A 14,586-nucleotide genomic window follows, 5' to 3' on the forward strand; every position below is an offset into this window, starting at 1 on the left:
GGCTGTGGGCAAGTGAGAGGAAGAATGTCCCGGTGCTTCTGTTGGATGAAGATGAATATGGGAAGAAAAGGAATATTGAACGTTGGTGATGATAAGAAACTGGTGGCTGTGGTATTGGTGGACAAGTGAATCGGGTGTGCGGGTGCATAAGTGCTGATTGTTGAGTATTTTATGAAGAACGAGCAACACACTTTTTGTTGGTCTTGATATGGCCGACCTGGCCACAATTAGCACACTTCCTCTGTGTGCCTCCAGTCTTGGGGCCGCCTGAACCACTAGCAGCGGGGGAACCAGCGGCTGTATTTGGCGACATTTCCCGATTGCTTTCTGCCATGACGCTTTTTTGCTTTTCTCGAGCGTGACGTCGCTCCTTATTGCGTTGAAGACGGCGAAGCTCATCTTCGATGCTGTACGAGAAAAGCTGGTTAGATATACATTAAGATATACAAGTTGAGGATAGAGCGGTGTATACATACTGCTTCATGTTTCGAGCGTCAACTTCGGGGTTACCAGTAGGTTGAATATCAACAAGCCTACAGAAGAACCATGGTTAGTGATAATTCGTACAAAAGCAAGAGTAAAGAGAACATACGTCATATTTGCAAGGTCTGCTTCATGGCGCTGTTTCTGATACTGTTTAATTACTCTGGCATCTCGTATAACTTCCTTGACAGTCTCAATTTGGCCTTTGTTGTTGCGTAGCTGACGGGAGATTACCATAACCTTACCCGACTGGCTTGAGGTGCTGAATCGACTGAACTGACTGGTTGTCTCATCATCCCGACGGCTAAAGGATGGAGTAGGGCGATCAGATCTCGGTGTTGGCTTTCCGAACAGTTCATCAGCTTCTCCCATGTCCACATCACTCTCTTCATCCGAGTGGTGGACAGTTGAGGATAAGCTAGACTTTTGGCTTTCCCAAATTCGACGAATAGCTTCTTCGTAGGACTTTTGTTGTCGGGCAACATTATAACTGTGCCCTCCAAGCTCCTTTTGTCGTTGAGCATCGATTTTGTCCTCCACACTCTCGCCAACAGCTCTGAAGCCTCCCTTCATGGATGTCTTGATGAAACTGAAGCCTTCTCCACGGCCAGTTGGATCTCCCTCTCCGTGAAGTTGTAACATGGCTTTTCCTTGAGAGGCTAGAAGGAAGCTCCTGGTGGTTTTCCAAGGAGCGAGCTGCTGTTCCAAACTTTCTCCTTCCTTGCCCTCGTAGTCATCACCGTTATCTGATTCACGGTCATATCCAGCGTCATGAAGCTGCTGCTGACCAACTTGCATGGCCTCAAGAAGGCAGACGTCTTCAGGCTTTACATATCCGCGCATGACATCCTCACTGGGTACCGATTCCCCGCTCTTCATTTCCCACTCTTTATGATCTTTGTTGAACTGGAGAAATTCCTTCATCTTTTGCCTGTTTTGCATGTCTGTTGAATCGGGAAAATGTTCGGTGACCTCGGCCACACTGACCCTATTATTTCCATTCCGTTTAATTCGACGATAGCAAATCATTTTCAGGCGATTCTTTGCAGCAGTCGTGACTTTTCTGGAATGAGGCCCTGGTACATCGATAGATGGGAATTGTTGGCCTGCCACATACAAATGATCGATATTTCGTATGAAGTAGCTGGAGCCTTCCACGCCAGTGCTGTTCCGTACAATAAGGAAGTCAGTGCTTTTGACCTCCTGGCGGAAAACGGGAGCACGATAAAGTCCCGTAGTAATAGTTGGTGTGGTCTCTCCCGGGTCGACATGACCAAAGCTGGAAAACGGACTTTTGTCTTGAGGAAGCAAAACTGCTGTCTCACCGATCTCTGTCTTTGGCCGGGACGGGTCCTCCGCATTTTTCTTGCGGTAGTAATTGATCAAGCGGCTTCCCATACCGAAGTTAGATAACATGGTTGGATACTCTTCTGAATGCTCTATCAACAAAGCATTGGAGTTATCCGCCAAGGACAGAGATTTTGTGGTGTCGAACAAGGTCTTCGCATCCTTTCCTTTTTGATGTTTCCGCTTGAGATATGCCGGGACTTTGAAGGTGAGTGGGAGGTTTGGATGGAAGGTTAGTGATGGACGATGGAATGATCGAGCCTCGGGTCTCGCAAGTTTTGTCTTGTAGTATGGCCACTGGAGTCGGATTGCAGGCAAGCTGTGCTCTAAGGCTATGTTGCCAAGAGTGCTTCGTACCTTGTTCTGGTGATTTTCCTTCAACATGTCGTATGCAGCATCATTTGAGATATTGTACCGTTGCATGAGACGCTTGGTCAAACCGCTGGATATTTCATTTGTACTCTGAAGCTTGCTGGATTTGATTTTCGTGATGGGTTCATTATTAGAATAATCATCCAACAACAGATGCGGATCATTCATATCAATCCGGATCTTTCTGGCAAGCAGCGCTGTAGCTTCGGCTGGGTCATCAAGATTGGGGAGATCAATATGCGAGTATGACAGGTAATCTGCAGGATCTCTTCCTAGTTTGCGCTTCTTCGTTGGCTGAGCTACTTCGAATAGCCAGTCATCTTCATCATTTTGAGGTACCTCAGGTGTAGCAACGGTGTCATTCTCTGGGGTTGGACTCTTTACGTCCCAGTCAGCGCATATGAACTGCAAGTCTTCCATGGTGATACCTCCAGGAAGTTCCTCATCAGAATCATCACCGCCTTCCACATCACTTGACTCGGCGGACATAGACGGCGGAGTCATAACAGTAATGAACTGATCCGACTCGACCGGTTTCTTTTGGGTCTGTCCAGTAAACAGAAATGCACGCTCTTGATCGGGAGCGAGTTCGATGTTGATCTTTGTAGGATTGATCCGCTTAGGAGGTTTAATAGGCGCTTTGCCGATGAAGCGCGCCTTTTTAGGTGGTATGAGCTCCATGAAACGGGGTAGGGCATCTTTATCAAACTTGGGCCATAGGGAAGCAAGCAGTTCTTCGTTATTTTCCGGTGGTGCGGGGGGGTTATCTGGTCCATATGCGGACATTGCAAACAGGGCTTGCTGCAGCTGATAATCTCGGAGCGTAGCAGGGTCCATATCAAGAGTAGGCGAGGGCGGCGCTTCCTTCTCATTCTCTATATCCTCAGCGAATATATCATCATGCACTTCAAGGGACCGTTGCGATATGCCACTCTCTCCAAATGCGGCCTCCATGGAATGGTCCGTAATTGGGAGTGAGAGGCCAATACCGGCCTGTTTTTGCGCAGGGGATGAGGGTACATCTCCAAACAGGTCATCCAGCTCATCTCCTTCGCCTTCCTGGCCTCCTTGAAAGCCTTCTTCTCCGCCAAAGAGGTCTCCCAGATCGTCGTCCTGGGGTATAGCAGTAGGCGGCCTTGCGCTCGGAGCAACAACTTCTTCGTCTGGAAGTTCGTCGTCGTCGAAATCCTCGTAGTCTATCGCGTCGTCTGCCTTCTCTCCTATTTCAAGATCTCGGGTCAAAAAGTCCATGTTGGCGTTCGGTTCGTTCATGCGCTGCACCACCTTGTCGAACTCGTCGTCATCCTCCGCAGGCTCAAAGTCATCTTCCGCAAGGTCCCCCATGATGCCAGCATGCTGACTGTCCATGCCTGATGGCTCAGGGGCGGGAGATTCGGAGGGAGAAGCAGACATGGCGAGGTAGGAAAGACAGTTGGTAGCTCAGGCAGCGTTCAACTTGGGCTCGTTCGGGGGGATGCGAGCAATTCGGCTGGTCATGACAGGGGCATGCGCCCCCGTATCAAGCGAGAATATCTTCCAGGTGACTAACAGAGGAACAACCGCACGTCGTTGGCAGATTTATTCTCCTTCTTCTTCGTTGGTTTGCTTTGCTTTGCTTGTTGCGCGCGAGATATCAAATCGAAAAAGAAGCTTTAGATTTCCATTTTGGAGCTATCACGTGATATCTACTTGACGCGCGAACAGGACTGTGTTGTTGATAAATAGCGAAGGAGATATAGTTATTGCATGAATGATAGAAGATCTGATACAATAGAAGTGTTACTGAGAATTAGTTGAGGCAGGCTATTGAGGCGAGCAGTTGGGTGTGTTTTGTGTAGATGTTGTGTTACTGAGTAAAGTCGTCCTTCATTCATCAATAGGCTTGAAGTCTCCGTTGTATATACATAATGCCTTGCTGGCGCCCTCTGAGCAGTAATGCATGACGAGTGACTTTTTGCCTGGTGCAGTAGTGGCGGCCAGCTGTCTCAGATCTGAGGTGCGCGGGAGGAAAAGCACCACGTCTCGAGTAAATTTGGAGAACTCAGCATGGAGGAATTCCAGGGAGTACGGCTCCATGGTTGATAGATTGAATACTGCATCAGACCTGTATCCCGGCCCTGGTTTCAGTTAGTTAATCTGTTGGTTTATTGCTTATGTTATAGCTGTAGCATCAACTCACCACCCCACGGCGGACTACCAAATATGACACTGTAAGGGGCAAGATCCTTCAGCTGGTTCTGAAGAAGCTCAAAGCAGTCCCCAACAAACCATGTGATCTTGTCTGCCACTCCGTACAGTTCAGCATTGTGCTTAGCACACTTCAGCGTCTCCCGGTCTTTCTCAATCGCGTAGACACGCTTCCACCGGTTGGACTTTGCAAACGCTATGGTATTTCCGCCTGCCCCAGCAAATGCATCTATCAGGATACACTTCGTCTCCGGGGCTGCCTGTGCCATATGCAGCGCTATCTTGCTTTACATCCAGTCAGAATGATAGCTCTTCACTGGGAAAATAGGCAATAGGACTCACTTTGCCACAGGCTCGGGGGTCACCCCAAACCATGCATCGTCCGTCAGCCAGACGCCTTCATCGTACTTGGAGAAGATCTTGTATCTCTGGGCCCAGTAGCTAGAGCTGCCGGTCAGTCATCAAGCCTTTTAGCTCAGTAGCCTTATCGACGTACTTTTGTATATCCCATGGAACCTCTGCCTTCGTGCGGTAGTGATAGTGTACGGACTGCGCGTCCTCCCCGGCCATGATTAGAACGCTCTTCCGCAGTGCATCATCTATCTCGAGGCCCCCAAGTTATTCTTCTCTGCGCCTCTCCATTTTTAATTCTTTTGGTTTTGATGTCGAGAGTGACGCTATTGTAGCCAGCTAAAGTTAAGCCAAAATTGCTACTGCAAGCTGTGTTTGTTTTGTTTGCATCTCGATTGGGCCAAGTTGAAGTTGCAGTTAACTTGCATAACTAATTGACGAAGCAAAGGACAACAAGAAGAAGACAATAAGACGAGGAGACAAGAAGAAGAGAAAGTGATAAAGGCCAGGAGGCCGGAAGAGAAGAAGATACGAGAAGATATACAGCTGTCGACCGCGAGCGCCATGTTCGGAGCCCTGAACCGCCTTATCAGCAGCCTCGATGCAGATACGTCCTCCACGCAGTCGCATAGCAGAGACAACGCATATGGCTTCCAGGTGCTACGGAACAAGAACCCAGATCTACCATTAGAGCCGTGGTTCGACTTTATTATTGGAATAAATGGACACATTATAGTACGTGGAGCTGGCTCTCTGAGCGGCAGGAGATCGTTGCTAACAGGCACCAGGACGAAGCAGACCCGAATCTATTTACTACAGAAGTACGCAATTGCGCTGGATCAAGCGTATCGTTGGACCTCTGGAGTGCTAAGGTATGCTACACCGTTCGTCTGCCCCTATGCATTGCTATAAGTAGCTGATTCCTCCTAGGGTCAACGGACACATCAAGCTGTTGTGCCTATACCAGCATCAAACCCGTCTCTCGGCGTAACACTTCAGCTAGCACCGCTCTCCTTGACACAGAATATATGGCATGTCCTATCAATACCGTCGCCTCAGAGCCCGGCTTATCTGGCTGGCCTACTACCACATTCAGATTATATATTAGGGACACCGAGTGGGACGCTTCGCGGGGAGACTGCGCTTGGTGAGCTCGTTGAGGACCATTTGAACAGGAGCCTGACTCTATGGGTATACAATAACGAGTTCGACGTGGTTCGAGAAGTTGAGATCGTTCCTAATCGTAACTGGGGAGGTGAAGGGGCTCTGGGTGCAGTTCTGGGTTACGGTGCACTTCACAGGCTACCTCTGGCCCTGAGTGGAGAAGTGCCAGGACCGGGAGAGGTTGTCTTTGCAACAAAAGAAGATGGGCATGACACAGGAACCAACATCAGTAACCCTGTTATGCCAGCGTCTGAACCCCAATTCTTAATCCCGGCTAACATAGTCTCGTCTGGAGGTGCGCCCAAAAAGCCAACACCACCGACTAAACATGCCCGAAAGAACCGTCATGTTGAGGCGCCTTCGTTTGATGACTACTTTAAAGAAGGCGAAGAACGGAGCCAGAAAGAGGACTATATACCTGCTTCTAGGACAGCGCCGGTTGCGCCACCTCCAAAGGCCGGAGCTGCTGTTTCATCACCGTCGCCCACCACAACGCCAGCACCTCCTACTGAGGATATAGGCAGCCCTCCGGATGAGTAATTGCCTGATAAATAAACCTGCTTGTCTTTCTTGGTTCTAAAGGTGGCAGACTGGGTCTAGAAAGATAGCCAATTGAACAAGTTAGATGCTTTAGCATCCACAGGAATATAAATTTTGGTGCCTCTAAACGTTGTTGGTAAAGTACATGTATACAATGACACTTGGAAAGAGAATATAATGAGAGCAGCTCTGGCATGAGGCTGATTTATAGCGCTTCTCCTGGTTCTGCTTTTTGTTTATTGTGTAGTTGGTGTAGTTGGTCGACTGAAGCCATGCTCTCATAGTCCCTTGCTGATCCATTTCTCCAACGTTTCTCGACCCTGGCCTATCTTGCTTTCCATCCAAACTCGTGCATCGCCACTGACCCTGATAGCCTGCTGTACCGAGTGCTCCGCAACATACTGAAGGTAGAGATGGTTTTCAGCCACTGCGGGAACCTTCTTCTCGTACTCCCATACCAGGTCAGAGACATTTCTCATAGTGATTGGGAGCAAACTCCAGGCAGCAACTGTCCCCACTGCAATCGGAGAGGCGGTTCGGAGCAGTATACCTCGATTCCGCGAGACAATCGAACCAGCCATTGCGGATACCAGGACATAAATACCACCTGGTAGCAGCCTTTCACCAGACTCGCGTGGTGGTGCTAGGGACGCAATTGTACTTGTGAACTGAGACTCGGCACGGAGGACGCGGGCAACAGTGTCGTTGAAGCTGTTTTCCGCTACCAGCGAGTGGCGGTAAAGGAATAGACGGGCGTGTCGGATTTGCTCGGCCAACTGGTCAGTTGGGGTTGGAGAACGGGTCTTGATGAGGGTAGGGGCTTGCGGCGAGGGAGAATCCGGCTGGCTCGTTGCTGGCTGTGCAGCAGGCTTCTCTATCTTGCGGAGGATGCTGTTGGTGCTCTCTTCCTCATCCACATCGTACATCGGTTTCTTCGAGGGAGACTAAAGAAACATCGTCAGCGTCAAGAACCGGATCTACAACAGTTCCCAGCTCCTCCCATCACCTCGTGCACGTTACTATATCACATACCGAGCTGTGCGGAGGTGCTTCTGCGTATGCGGTTTGAATTGGGCTGATGGCTACACCCATGGCCACTGCAGCGCCTGTGGCCGCCAGCCTCTGTAGTTGAAGCGCACAGTTAGCAACGCTCTTCAAACACGCGCAATGCATTGGATAATGCCTGACTTACCCGATGAAGAATTGAACCAAGCATCGTGTCCTGTTGTCCGCGGGCGTTAGTTATGGTGCAGGAGAAGGAAGAAGAGAAGTTCAAGTTGAAGTTGACGTTCGACCATTTTGGGTTTTTCGTTCTCGGCAGAAAAGAAAAACTTCGATCTTTTTCCGACGTCAAGCAAGCAACAACCAGCAAACCGGCGGCAGCGAGCGCTTGAAAATACCAGTCGACCGTGATATAATAGCATAATTGGATGTCTGCAGCCCGGCTGGTTGACAGCAGAAAATGCTCCGGGCCCTCCAGCCGCGGCCGTGGACCTGCCACAGGTGTCTTCTGCGTATAAACGTTGGCACTTCTCGATGCTACTCGGTGGCCGTACCAGAGCGCACGAGACTCGACCCAGCTATAGCAGGCCTATCTGGAACTAAGAGACACGATGATACCAATCTACGGCTTGTCTTTGACTCGAATTCGTTCTGGCGCGAGTTTACCCAGCGGCAATCGGCCTCCTCGAGGCGTACAGGCTTACTGCAGAACCAGTATCTCACGAACCCAGAAGGCTTCCGCAAATTCGCCCATATCTCGCTTCACAAATGTCAGAAGATCGTTGGCAAGGTGCTAGCAGCGTCAACTATGGAGGATTTCAGGCGGATGGCTAAGGATCTTGACCAATTGAGTGACTTGCTCTGTCGAGTGATAGACATGGCCGAGTTCATGAAGACAAACCATCCCGATCCCGCAATACAAGAGGCTGCTACGGAGGCATTTGCGTTTATATTCGAGTATATGAATATTCTCAACACAACTCCTGGTCTCCATGAGCAGTTAAAGCGGGCCATCGAGAACCCCGAGGTTACCTCCCACTGGAGCGAGGAGGAAAACGTTGCAGCCACTGCGTTTCTACGAGACTTTGCAAAGTCTGCCATTCATCTACCCCCTGAAGATAGACACCGATTTGTGACTCTGTCAAACGAAATCAGCCAGCTTGGCCCTGATTTTGTCAAAAACATGAATCCAGAAACGTCTCAGCTTAGCTTTAGCAAAAACCAGCTTCAGGGAATGGACCCAGATCTTCTTCGGAAGCTGAAACGCTGGTCAAAAGTGACTATTCCAATGTATGGGTCTACTCCAAAGGCTGCGTTAAGTACGGTTGAGGATGCGGAGGTCAGGCGACAGATTCATCTTGCCTATCGAACTTCTTCCCGAGAGCAGATCGGACGGCTGGAGACGTTACTCCAGCGGAGAGCTGAGCTGGCCAAACTGTCTGGGTACCAGAGCTATGCCCATATGACATTGAGTGATAAAATGGCCAGAACTCCGGAGGCTGTGGTCAACTTCCTATCTTCGTTAAATGCAAGCAACCGTGGTCAGCTAGACGATGAATTGTCCCAACTACTTGCGCTCAAGCAAATTGAATCCCCACTGGCAACTAACCTTCAACCCTGGGACTACTCATACTATATGGAAAAATATTATATTAAACACGGCCTGGCGAGAAGATCGCGGGATACTGATTTGCTTCCTTCGTTCTTCTCTCTAGGGACAGTAATGCAGGGACTTTCTCGTCTTTTCACGCGCCTATACGGTGTCAGGTTTGTTCCGAGCGAAACCTTACCAGGCGAGACTTGGAATCCAGACGTCCGTAGACTGGATGTGTTGGATGAAGATGACAACCACATCGCCGTTGTATACTGCGATCTCTTTTCGCGCCCTGGAAAAAGCCCTAACCCGGCTCACTTCACCTTACGAAGCTCGAGGGAGATTTCTCCAGCTGAGATAGCAGAATGTGCTTCGCTACCCGACTCACCACACCCCAACGATGGGATGGCTACAGGTTTGAAGCCAGGTACGAACCGCCTCTATCAGCTACCGACTATTGCTCTTATATGCGACTTTGATACACCAACCTCTAGTACTCCTTCTGCGAAACCATCTCTCCTCTCGGAACATAGCGTCAGAACCCTTTTTCACGAAATGGGACACGCTATACATTCAGTACTTGGCCGCACGGATCTCCAATCGATTTCAGGAACCCGTTGCGTCACCGACTTCGCGGAGCTGCCCTCCGTGCTGATGGAAAGCTTTGCCATGGACCCACAGGTTCTGCGCCTATACGCTCGGCACTGGTCAACCGACGACCCACTGCCCGAAGACATGGTTCAAAATATTCATCGAAACCGCCAAAACCGTGATAGCATACATGGCGGCATGGATAATGAAACGCAGATCATCATGGCGTTAATGGACCAGGCCTACCACACCACTTCCGCCGGATGCCACATCGACAGCACTGCTATCCTTCATGCTGTATCCTCCAAACACAGCAGCATACCCGACCCAGCTGACTCTAAAACTGCGTGGCAAGGCTATTTTACTCATTTGTTTGGTTATGGCGCAACTTATTATAGTTACCTGTTCGACCGGGCAATAGCCAATAAGATCTGGACTGATGTGTTTGGGAGTGGCGATCTTTCTGTCGATAGGAACGCCGGCGAGAGGTTCAAAAATGAGGTACTCAGATGGGGTGGAGGCCGTGACGGTTGGAGCTGTGTTGCTGGCGTCCTCGGAGCAAGCAATCCTGCCAATTCTAATGGAAGACTAGCTGAGGGTGGCGAGGAGGCTATGCGAGAAGTTGGCCGTTGGGGTCTTGGCAAGACAGGAAGTTCAGAACCATGAATGAGGAATCATGGTTAGATATTCTTCACCTTGGAGTTGCATATATCTTTGGGACAATCATACGCTCATACGCACATATATACCCCCTTCCCCCGCGAGGAAGAATTCATGACTAATATATACACAGGCTAAACATTTCACTGCATTTATTGAAGGAGCATTTAGATGGATTCACAATAGAAGCTGGTTATACATTAGACAACCGCGTTCCCTTCCCCCGGCTTCTATTCCTTCCTTTGTGGCCTTTTTTGCTATATTGTCACACATAGACCCTTGGGCGTCCATAAAACGCACTACATACTAGTTCCTAGGCTATATCCTTCACACGCAAGCAAGTGTCCCAGCTATATTAGTTGAGTATCAACCTGGCTATACAACGCCCTTTTACTATATGATGATGGGACTCCGCATATGCTGCCAACTTCACCACAGGGCCTAGACTCCTGGGAGCCTAGCAGAGCATCATCCGTGGTTGCAATGGATCCCCCATGTTCATTGTCAGCCTGGTCGTCTGAGTAACTAGCGTTTTAGAGCCAACATTGAACACAGCATCGCAGATTCAAATGTTACATGTCCCAACGCATCTGAAGCTGCCCACCCATACATCGTATGACACGCACTACCTTTGCGTTGGAACAGGCAGATAGATTACAGGGGCCAAACTAGGGATCATGGACTATCCCGCATACATTCACCCAGCCCAATGGGGCAAGTTACGCTATTCCCACGAATTGAAATTTGGGGAATGATCCGATGTCCGGTCACTCCACTATAGCCGTCGGCGGTGTGTACTGGGTACCCGGTACGTGGGTTTTCAACTACAGCCACTATGGGGATAGACAGAGGTTGAAGTGGCGGGGGATCGGTCGAGATTCAAATTGTGGCCGGTTAGGAGCTCATTTCTTTCGAACATCTTCTCTCAAAGCGGCAACCCTCATTTTTTGGCCCCTTTTCCTCTCCTGACCTAAGCTCATCAAGCTCTTGAAGTGCAGTCCGACTTGTCACCGTCCAAGAGTCCATCCGTGATAAGGAGTACGAAGTACGGAGTACTCCATGCTATATTACCCCTTTATTGCAATGGTCAACGAAACGTTTCAACACGGCTAGTGCGATAAGCACTGTAACCGTCCAGTCCACTGGTCTCGTGAGGAAAAGCACCGTCTTCTACGAAGTACCCTGCAGCTTGCTTTCAGAGGGCTTGCATGGCGCACATTAGACAGTTAGGACAGATCACATTGATACTTAGCAATTGGGGCTACCCAGATCCCCGGTCGTTGGCACTTAAAGATTCATACTCCGTGCAGTAGCTTGCCAACCAAATCATAGTTGGCTGAGAGGGGCGAAAGTAGGGCTTCGAAAAGTGTCTATAGATGGTATGGAGTATGTAATGCTTGACTGGTGATGCAGAATAGCGCAAAGAACTTGATAACGTACTCCTGCATAGCCGGATGATGATGACATGTTAGTCCTTCATTCTCAGTAACCCAATTACGGAAACTGGAAATGGTGATATGGAAATCTATAGCATGAAACGCGGGTTTTTGGAAGGTATAGTTGTGAAGATGGAGATCTAATAGAAATTGACACAAGGGTATATATGTACATTGATAAGAGGGATTATTCAAGAAGGGGAAGTGACGGAAAGGGCTGCTGAACGCCAACACACTCGGGAGGATTTACATACGGCAGAAAAGGGATAAAGAAGAGCAAACAGTAAACACTTTTACCTCAGGATTTTTAACCACCGCCGGCCGTAACGATCATTAATTAGGTGTCCGTATGTGTGTGCCAGTGCGTGTGCATGGTGTTAAGTTGACGAGACGGGGGAAAAAGGTGAGAAATAGAGAGAGAGAGAGAACGAGATATCAAAAAGCCAGCCTTTCCGCATTGTAGTTACCTGTGCCCTGTGTAAGATACGGTGGTTAATGATATTCTCATGATGACGGCTTTCTGCCAGTCACAACATGAAACCGTTGATAGGAATGCACTTTTCGATCCGAGATGCTTCGCCTCACACCAACCAAGAAGACCTCTATCTCTTCTTGGGTCCATCCGAGACCGCGGGCCCCAAAAGGCGCATATGAAAATGCCGCAATGCCATCAAGCCAATTTCTCTCGCTCCAGGCACCGAGACGCTTTAGATGTGGATCTTTGGGCCAAGGGTTCAGCGGAATCTTTGTAATGGTTTCCTTGACGTCTTCGAAGCCGGCCTCCCGCATCCAATCGGCGATTTTATCAACAATAAACACTGGTCTATCCAGATTTTTTGTGGATAGGCGCAGGTATTGGATCCAATTCTGGAATTCATGTGGACATTGGAAGTCATCTTGCGGTGCAGGTAATGTGTCATCGTCACAGAAAAGGGCGACATCCCATTCGTGGCACTCCATGTACCCGCCTGGTTTTAAGTATGTGCGAGCGGTGTTTATGAGAGACTTATAGGAATTGAGGGCTCCGAGAAGCATTGATGAGCGGATATAATCAAAATGATCTTTCGGCCATAACCAGTCTTCCTCTTGGGCATCGTCAACAAAGAATTGAACATTCGGCGGTACCTGTCCCGGCTGGACAGGAGATAAATCGGTTCCGATGATCTGAGCATCGGGGAATATCTCAGCTGCATAAATGGTAATTTAGCATGCGTCGATTCGGATTGTTGATCATATAGATGCAAATGTGGAAGAATTACCCATTTCGATTGGCCAGATACCTGATCCGGTACCAATGTCAAGCACTCGTTCTGGGTTATCCAAGGGCGCAAAGAAAATTCGTCCTTCATTTACCATCCTTATTATTTCATATTGCATGTCCAATCGGTCCAGTTCTATTTCATCGTTGGGATAGAGGTACGCTATGGAGCTGCTATTAGCCTTGACTGCAATACTGCCACGGGATAGCCAAAAAGAAGAAGAAGAAGAAGTGACATCCATTATGCGATGGGAACTCACTTCCTTCATGGTATCGATGGTATCTCCGACCACTTTCCATGGGGTAATCGGTGATACTCGAAGTGAGTGACATGGAACTGCTGAGTGAAAGCATATCAGCTCCGAATATTTCAACCGTGGCTCCTTCAATGTTGGGGTTGGACATACTCAGGGTTATAGTCCTTCTCATACTCGCCGGACTATTAGGAAGAAAACCAGGTCAGAATCCACAATGCAAATATTAAACCTGACTTTTCCTTATGCGCTTTTCGGAGTGAAAATACATACATCAGGCGTGATAGCACGAACTTCATGATCTGTGGCAGCGGGCGGGTCGGTCTTTTCATCAGGCCCTGACTCGGGATTGGTCGTCATGATGGCAATATTGTGGTGATTCGAACGAGCTTCTTTGGCGCAACGTGAGCCCCTTGAGTTTTCATACCATGTATTCGATACCAGTATCAACTGATGGAAGAGGCGCACTATGAGATGACTTTATGAAGGATTCGAGAAGCGACAGAACACCTTCAAATGTTTTTTGTTTTTTGTTTTTTGGGCTGGAAAATCCAGGGAAGTGGATGGGGGTGTGGAGGAAGTTATATTCGTTTCCTGAACTACCAAACACTCGGGGGCCTGCAACCACGCAAGATGGGCAGAGCCAGAAGCTTAATTTGTAATTAACCTTTGTTTTCGGTCTATCAGGCCTATACAAAGATTTTTTCTTTTCAGACCGAAAATATACGTCCAGGGATGAAGGTTGAACCTGTGTGTTGGGCCCCGAAAAGGCCCTGATACCGGGTTGTACCAGCAGTCGTAATTTAACGTATTTTCATGACCCGAAAAGCGATCGACCGAGCAATGTTTGCCTGTCGTGGCCACCTGGGCAAAAGTTTGCATCAAGCAGCACCCTTTGCTGATGGAGGAAAGGAAGGTTTGTTAGTGCTGGGGCTAGTATGAGCCCATCACGTCTTGTGCATCGTATGCTATCTTGCCTTGTTAATCTGGCTGTCCGTGTTTGATTAACAAGGCCATCCCCCGAGGCGAAGACTAAAGGACTCGGTTCTTCGTAAATCCATACAATGTTGACACTGGAGGTTTCTGCAGTCCAACGCCCGCTAATGCAATCTCCCCATGCCGCTCCAAACAGTTGGAAACGGTGATTGAACCCTAGCAAGACCTTTGGGTCAGCCACGCCCCGGTAATAGGCCACCCATTAAGACGGTTCCCAGGGCCTCGCAGTAGGCTTTTTTTTTTTTTTTTTTTTTTCCTTCATTTTTTCCCTCGCTTCTTGTTCAGCTAGTTAAAATTCTCCAGCAAGCTTGCTAATCAGTCTCGTCACCCCACGTTTGGTTTAAAAGTTGG

At 48.8% G+C, this 14,586-nt stretch overlaps 6 protein-coding genes across 6 annotated transcripts; 2 read left to right on the plus strand and 4 right to left on the minus strand.

The window, feature by feature from the left end:
* Positions 1–169: 169 nt before the first annotated feature.
* On the minus strand, positions 170–3,615 carry ARB_04963 (uncharacterized protein; the record flags this gene model as incomplete). Its single annotated transcript, XM_003016625.1, has 3 exons — positions 170–407; positions 477–533; positions 593–3,615. The coding sequence occupies 3 exons, from the start codon at positions 3,613–3,615 to the stop codon at positions 170–172; spliced, it is 3,318 nt and encodes a 1,105-aa protein (XP_003016671.1).
* Positions 3,616–4,068: 453 nt separating this feature from the next.
* Positions 4,069–4,959, minus strand: ARB_04964 (uncharacterized protein; the record flags this gene model as incomplete). The annotated part of the gene is made up of 4 exons (XM_003016626.1): positions 4,069–4,295; positions 4,382–4,674; positions 4,732–4,830; positions 4,886–4,959. The coding sequence occupies 4 exons, from the start codon at positions 4,957–4,959 to the stop codon at positions 4,069–4,071; spliced, it is 693 nt and encodes a 230-aa protein (XP_003016672.1).
* A 345-nt stretch (positions 4,960–5,304) lies between these two features.
* ARB_04965 (uncharacterized protein) lies at positions 5,305–6,444 on the plus strand (the record flags this gene model as incomplete). The annotated part of the gene is made up of 2 exons (XM_003016627.1): positions 5,305–5,475; positions 5,671–6,444. 2 exons carry the CDS (start codon positions 5,305–5,307, stop codon positions 6,442–6,444), a joined length of 945 nt encoding a protein of 314 aa, XP_003016673.1.
* A 278-nt stretch (positions 6,445–6,722) lies between these two features.
* On the minus strand, positions 6,723–7,536 carry ARB_04966 (uncharacterized protein; the record flags this gene model as incomplete). The annotated part of the gene is made up of 2 exons (XM_003016628.1): positions 6,723–7,388; positions 7,477–7,536. 2 exons carry the CDS (start codon positions 7,534–7,536, stop codon positions 6,723–6,725), a joined length of 726 nt encoding a protein of 241 aa, XP_003016674.1.
* Positions 7,537–7,906: 370 nt separating this feature from the next.
* ARB_04967 (uncharacterized protein) lies at positions 7,907–10,297 on the plus strand (the record flags this gene model as incomplete). Its single annotated transcript, XM_003016629.1, has 1 exon — positions 7,907–10,297. One exon carries the CDS (start codon positions 7,907–7,909, stop codon positions 10,295–10,297), a length of 2,391 nt encoding a protein of 796 aa, XP_003016675.1.
* A 1,934-nt stretch (positions 10,298–12,231) lies between these two features.
* Positions 12,232–13,599, minus strand: ARB_04968 (TAM domain methyltransferase, putative; the record flags this gene model as incomplete). The annotated part of the gene is made up of 3 exons (XM_003016630.1): positions 12,232–12,914; positions 12,987–13,368; positions 13,513–13,599. The coding sequence occupies 3 exons, from the start codon at positions 13,597–13,599 to the stop codon at positions 12,232–12,234; spliced, it is 1,152 nt and encodes a 383-aa protein (XP_003016676.1).
* Between the last annotated feature and the right edge of the window lie 987 nt (positions 13,600–14,586).

This window comes from Trichophyton benhamiae, assembly GCF_000151125.1.
Source record: "Trichophyton benhamiae CBS 112371 chromosome Unknown contig01989.5, whole genome shotgun sequence".
In the NCBI taxonomy this organism is placed as follows: Eukaryota; Fungi; Ascomycota; class Eurotiomycetes; order Onygenales; family Arthrodermataceae; genus Trichophyton; species Trichophyton benhamiae.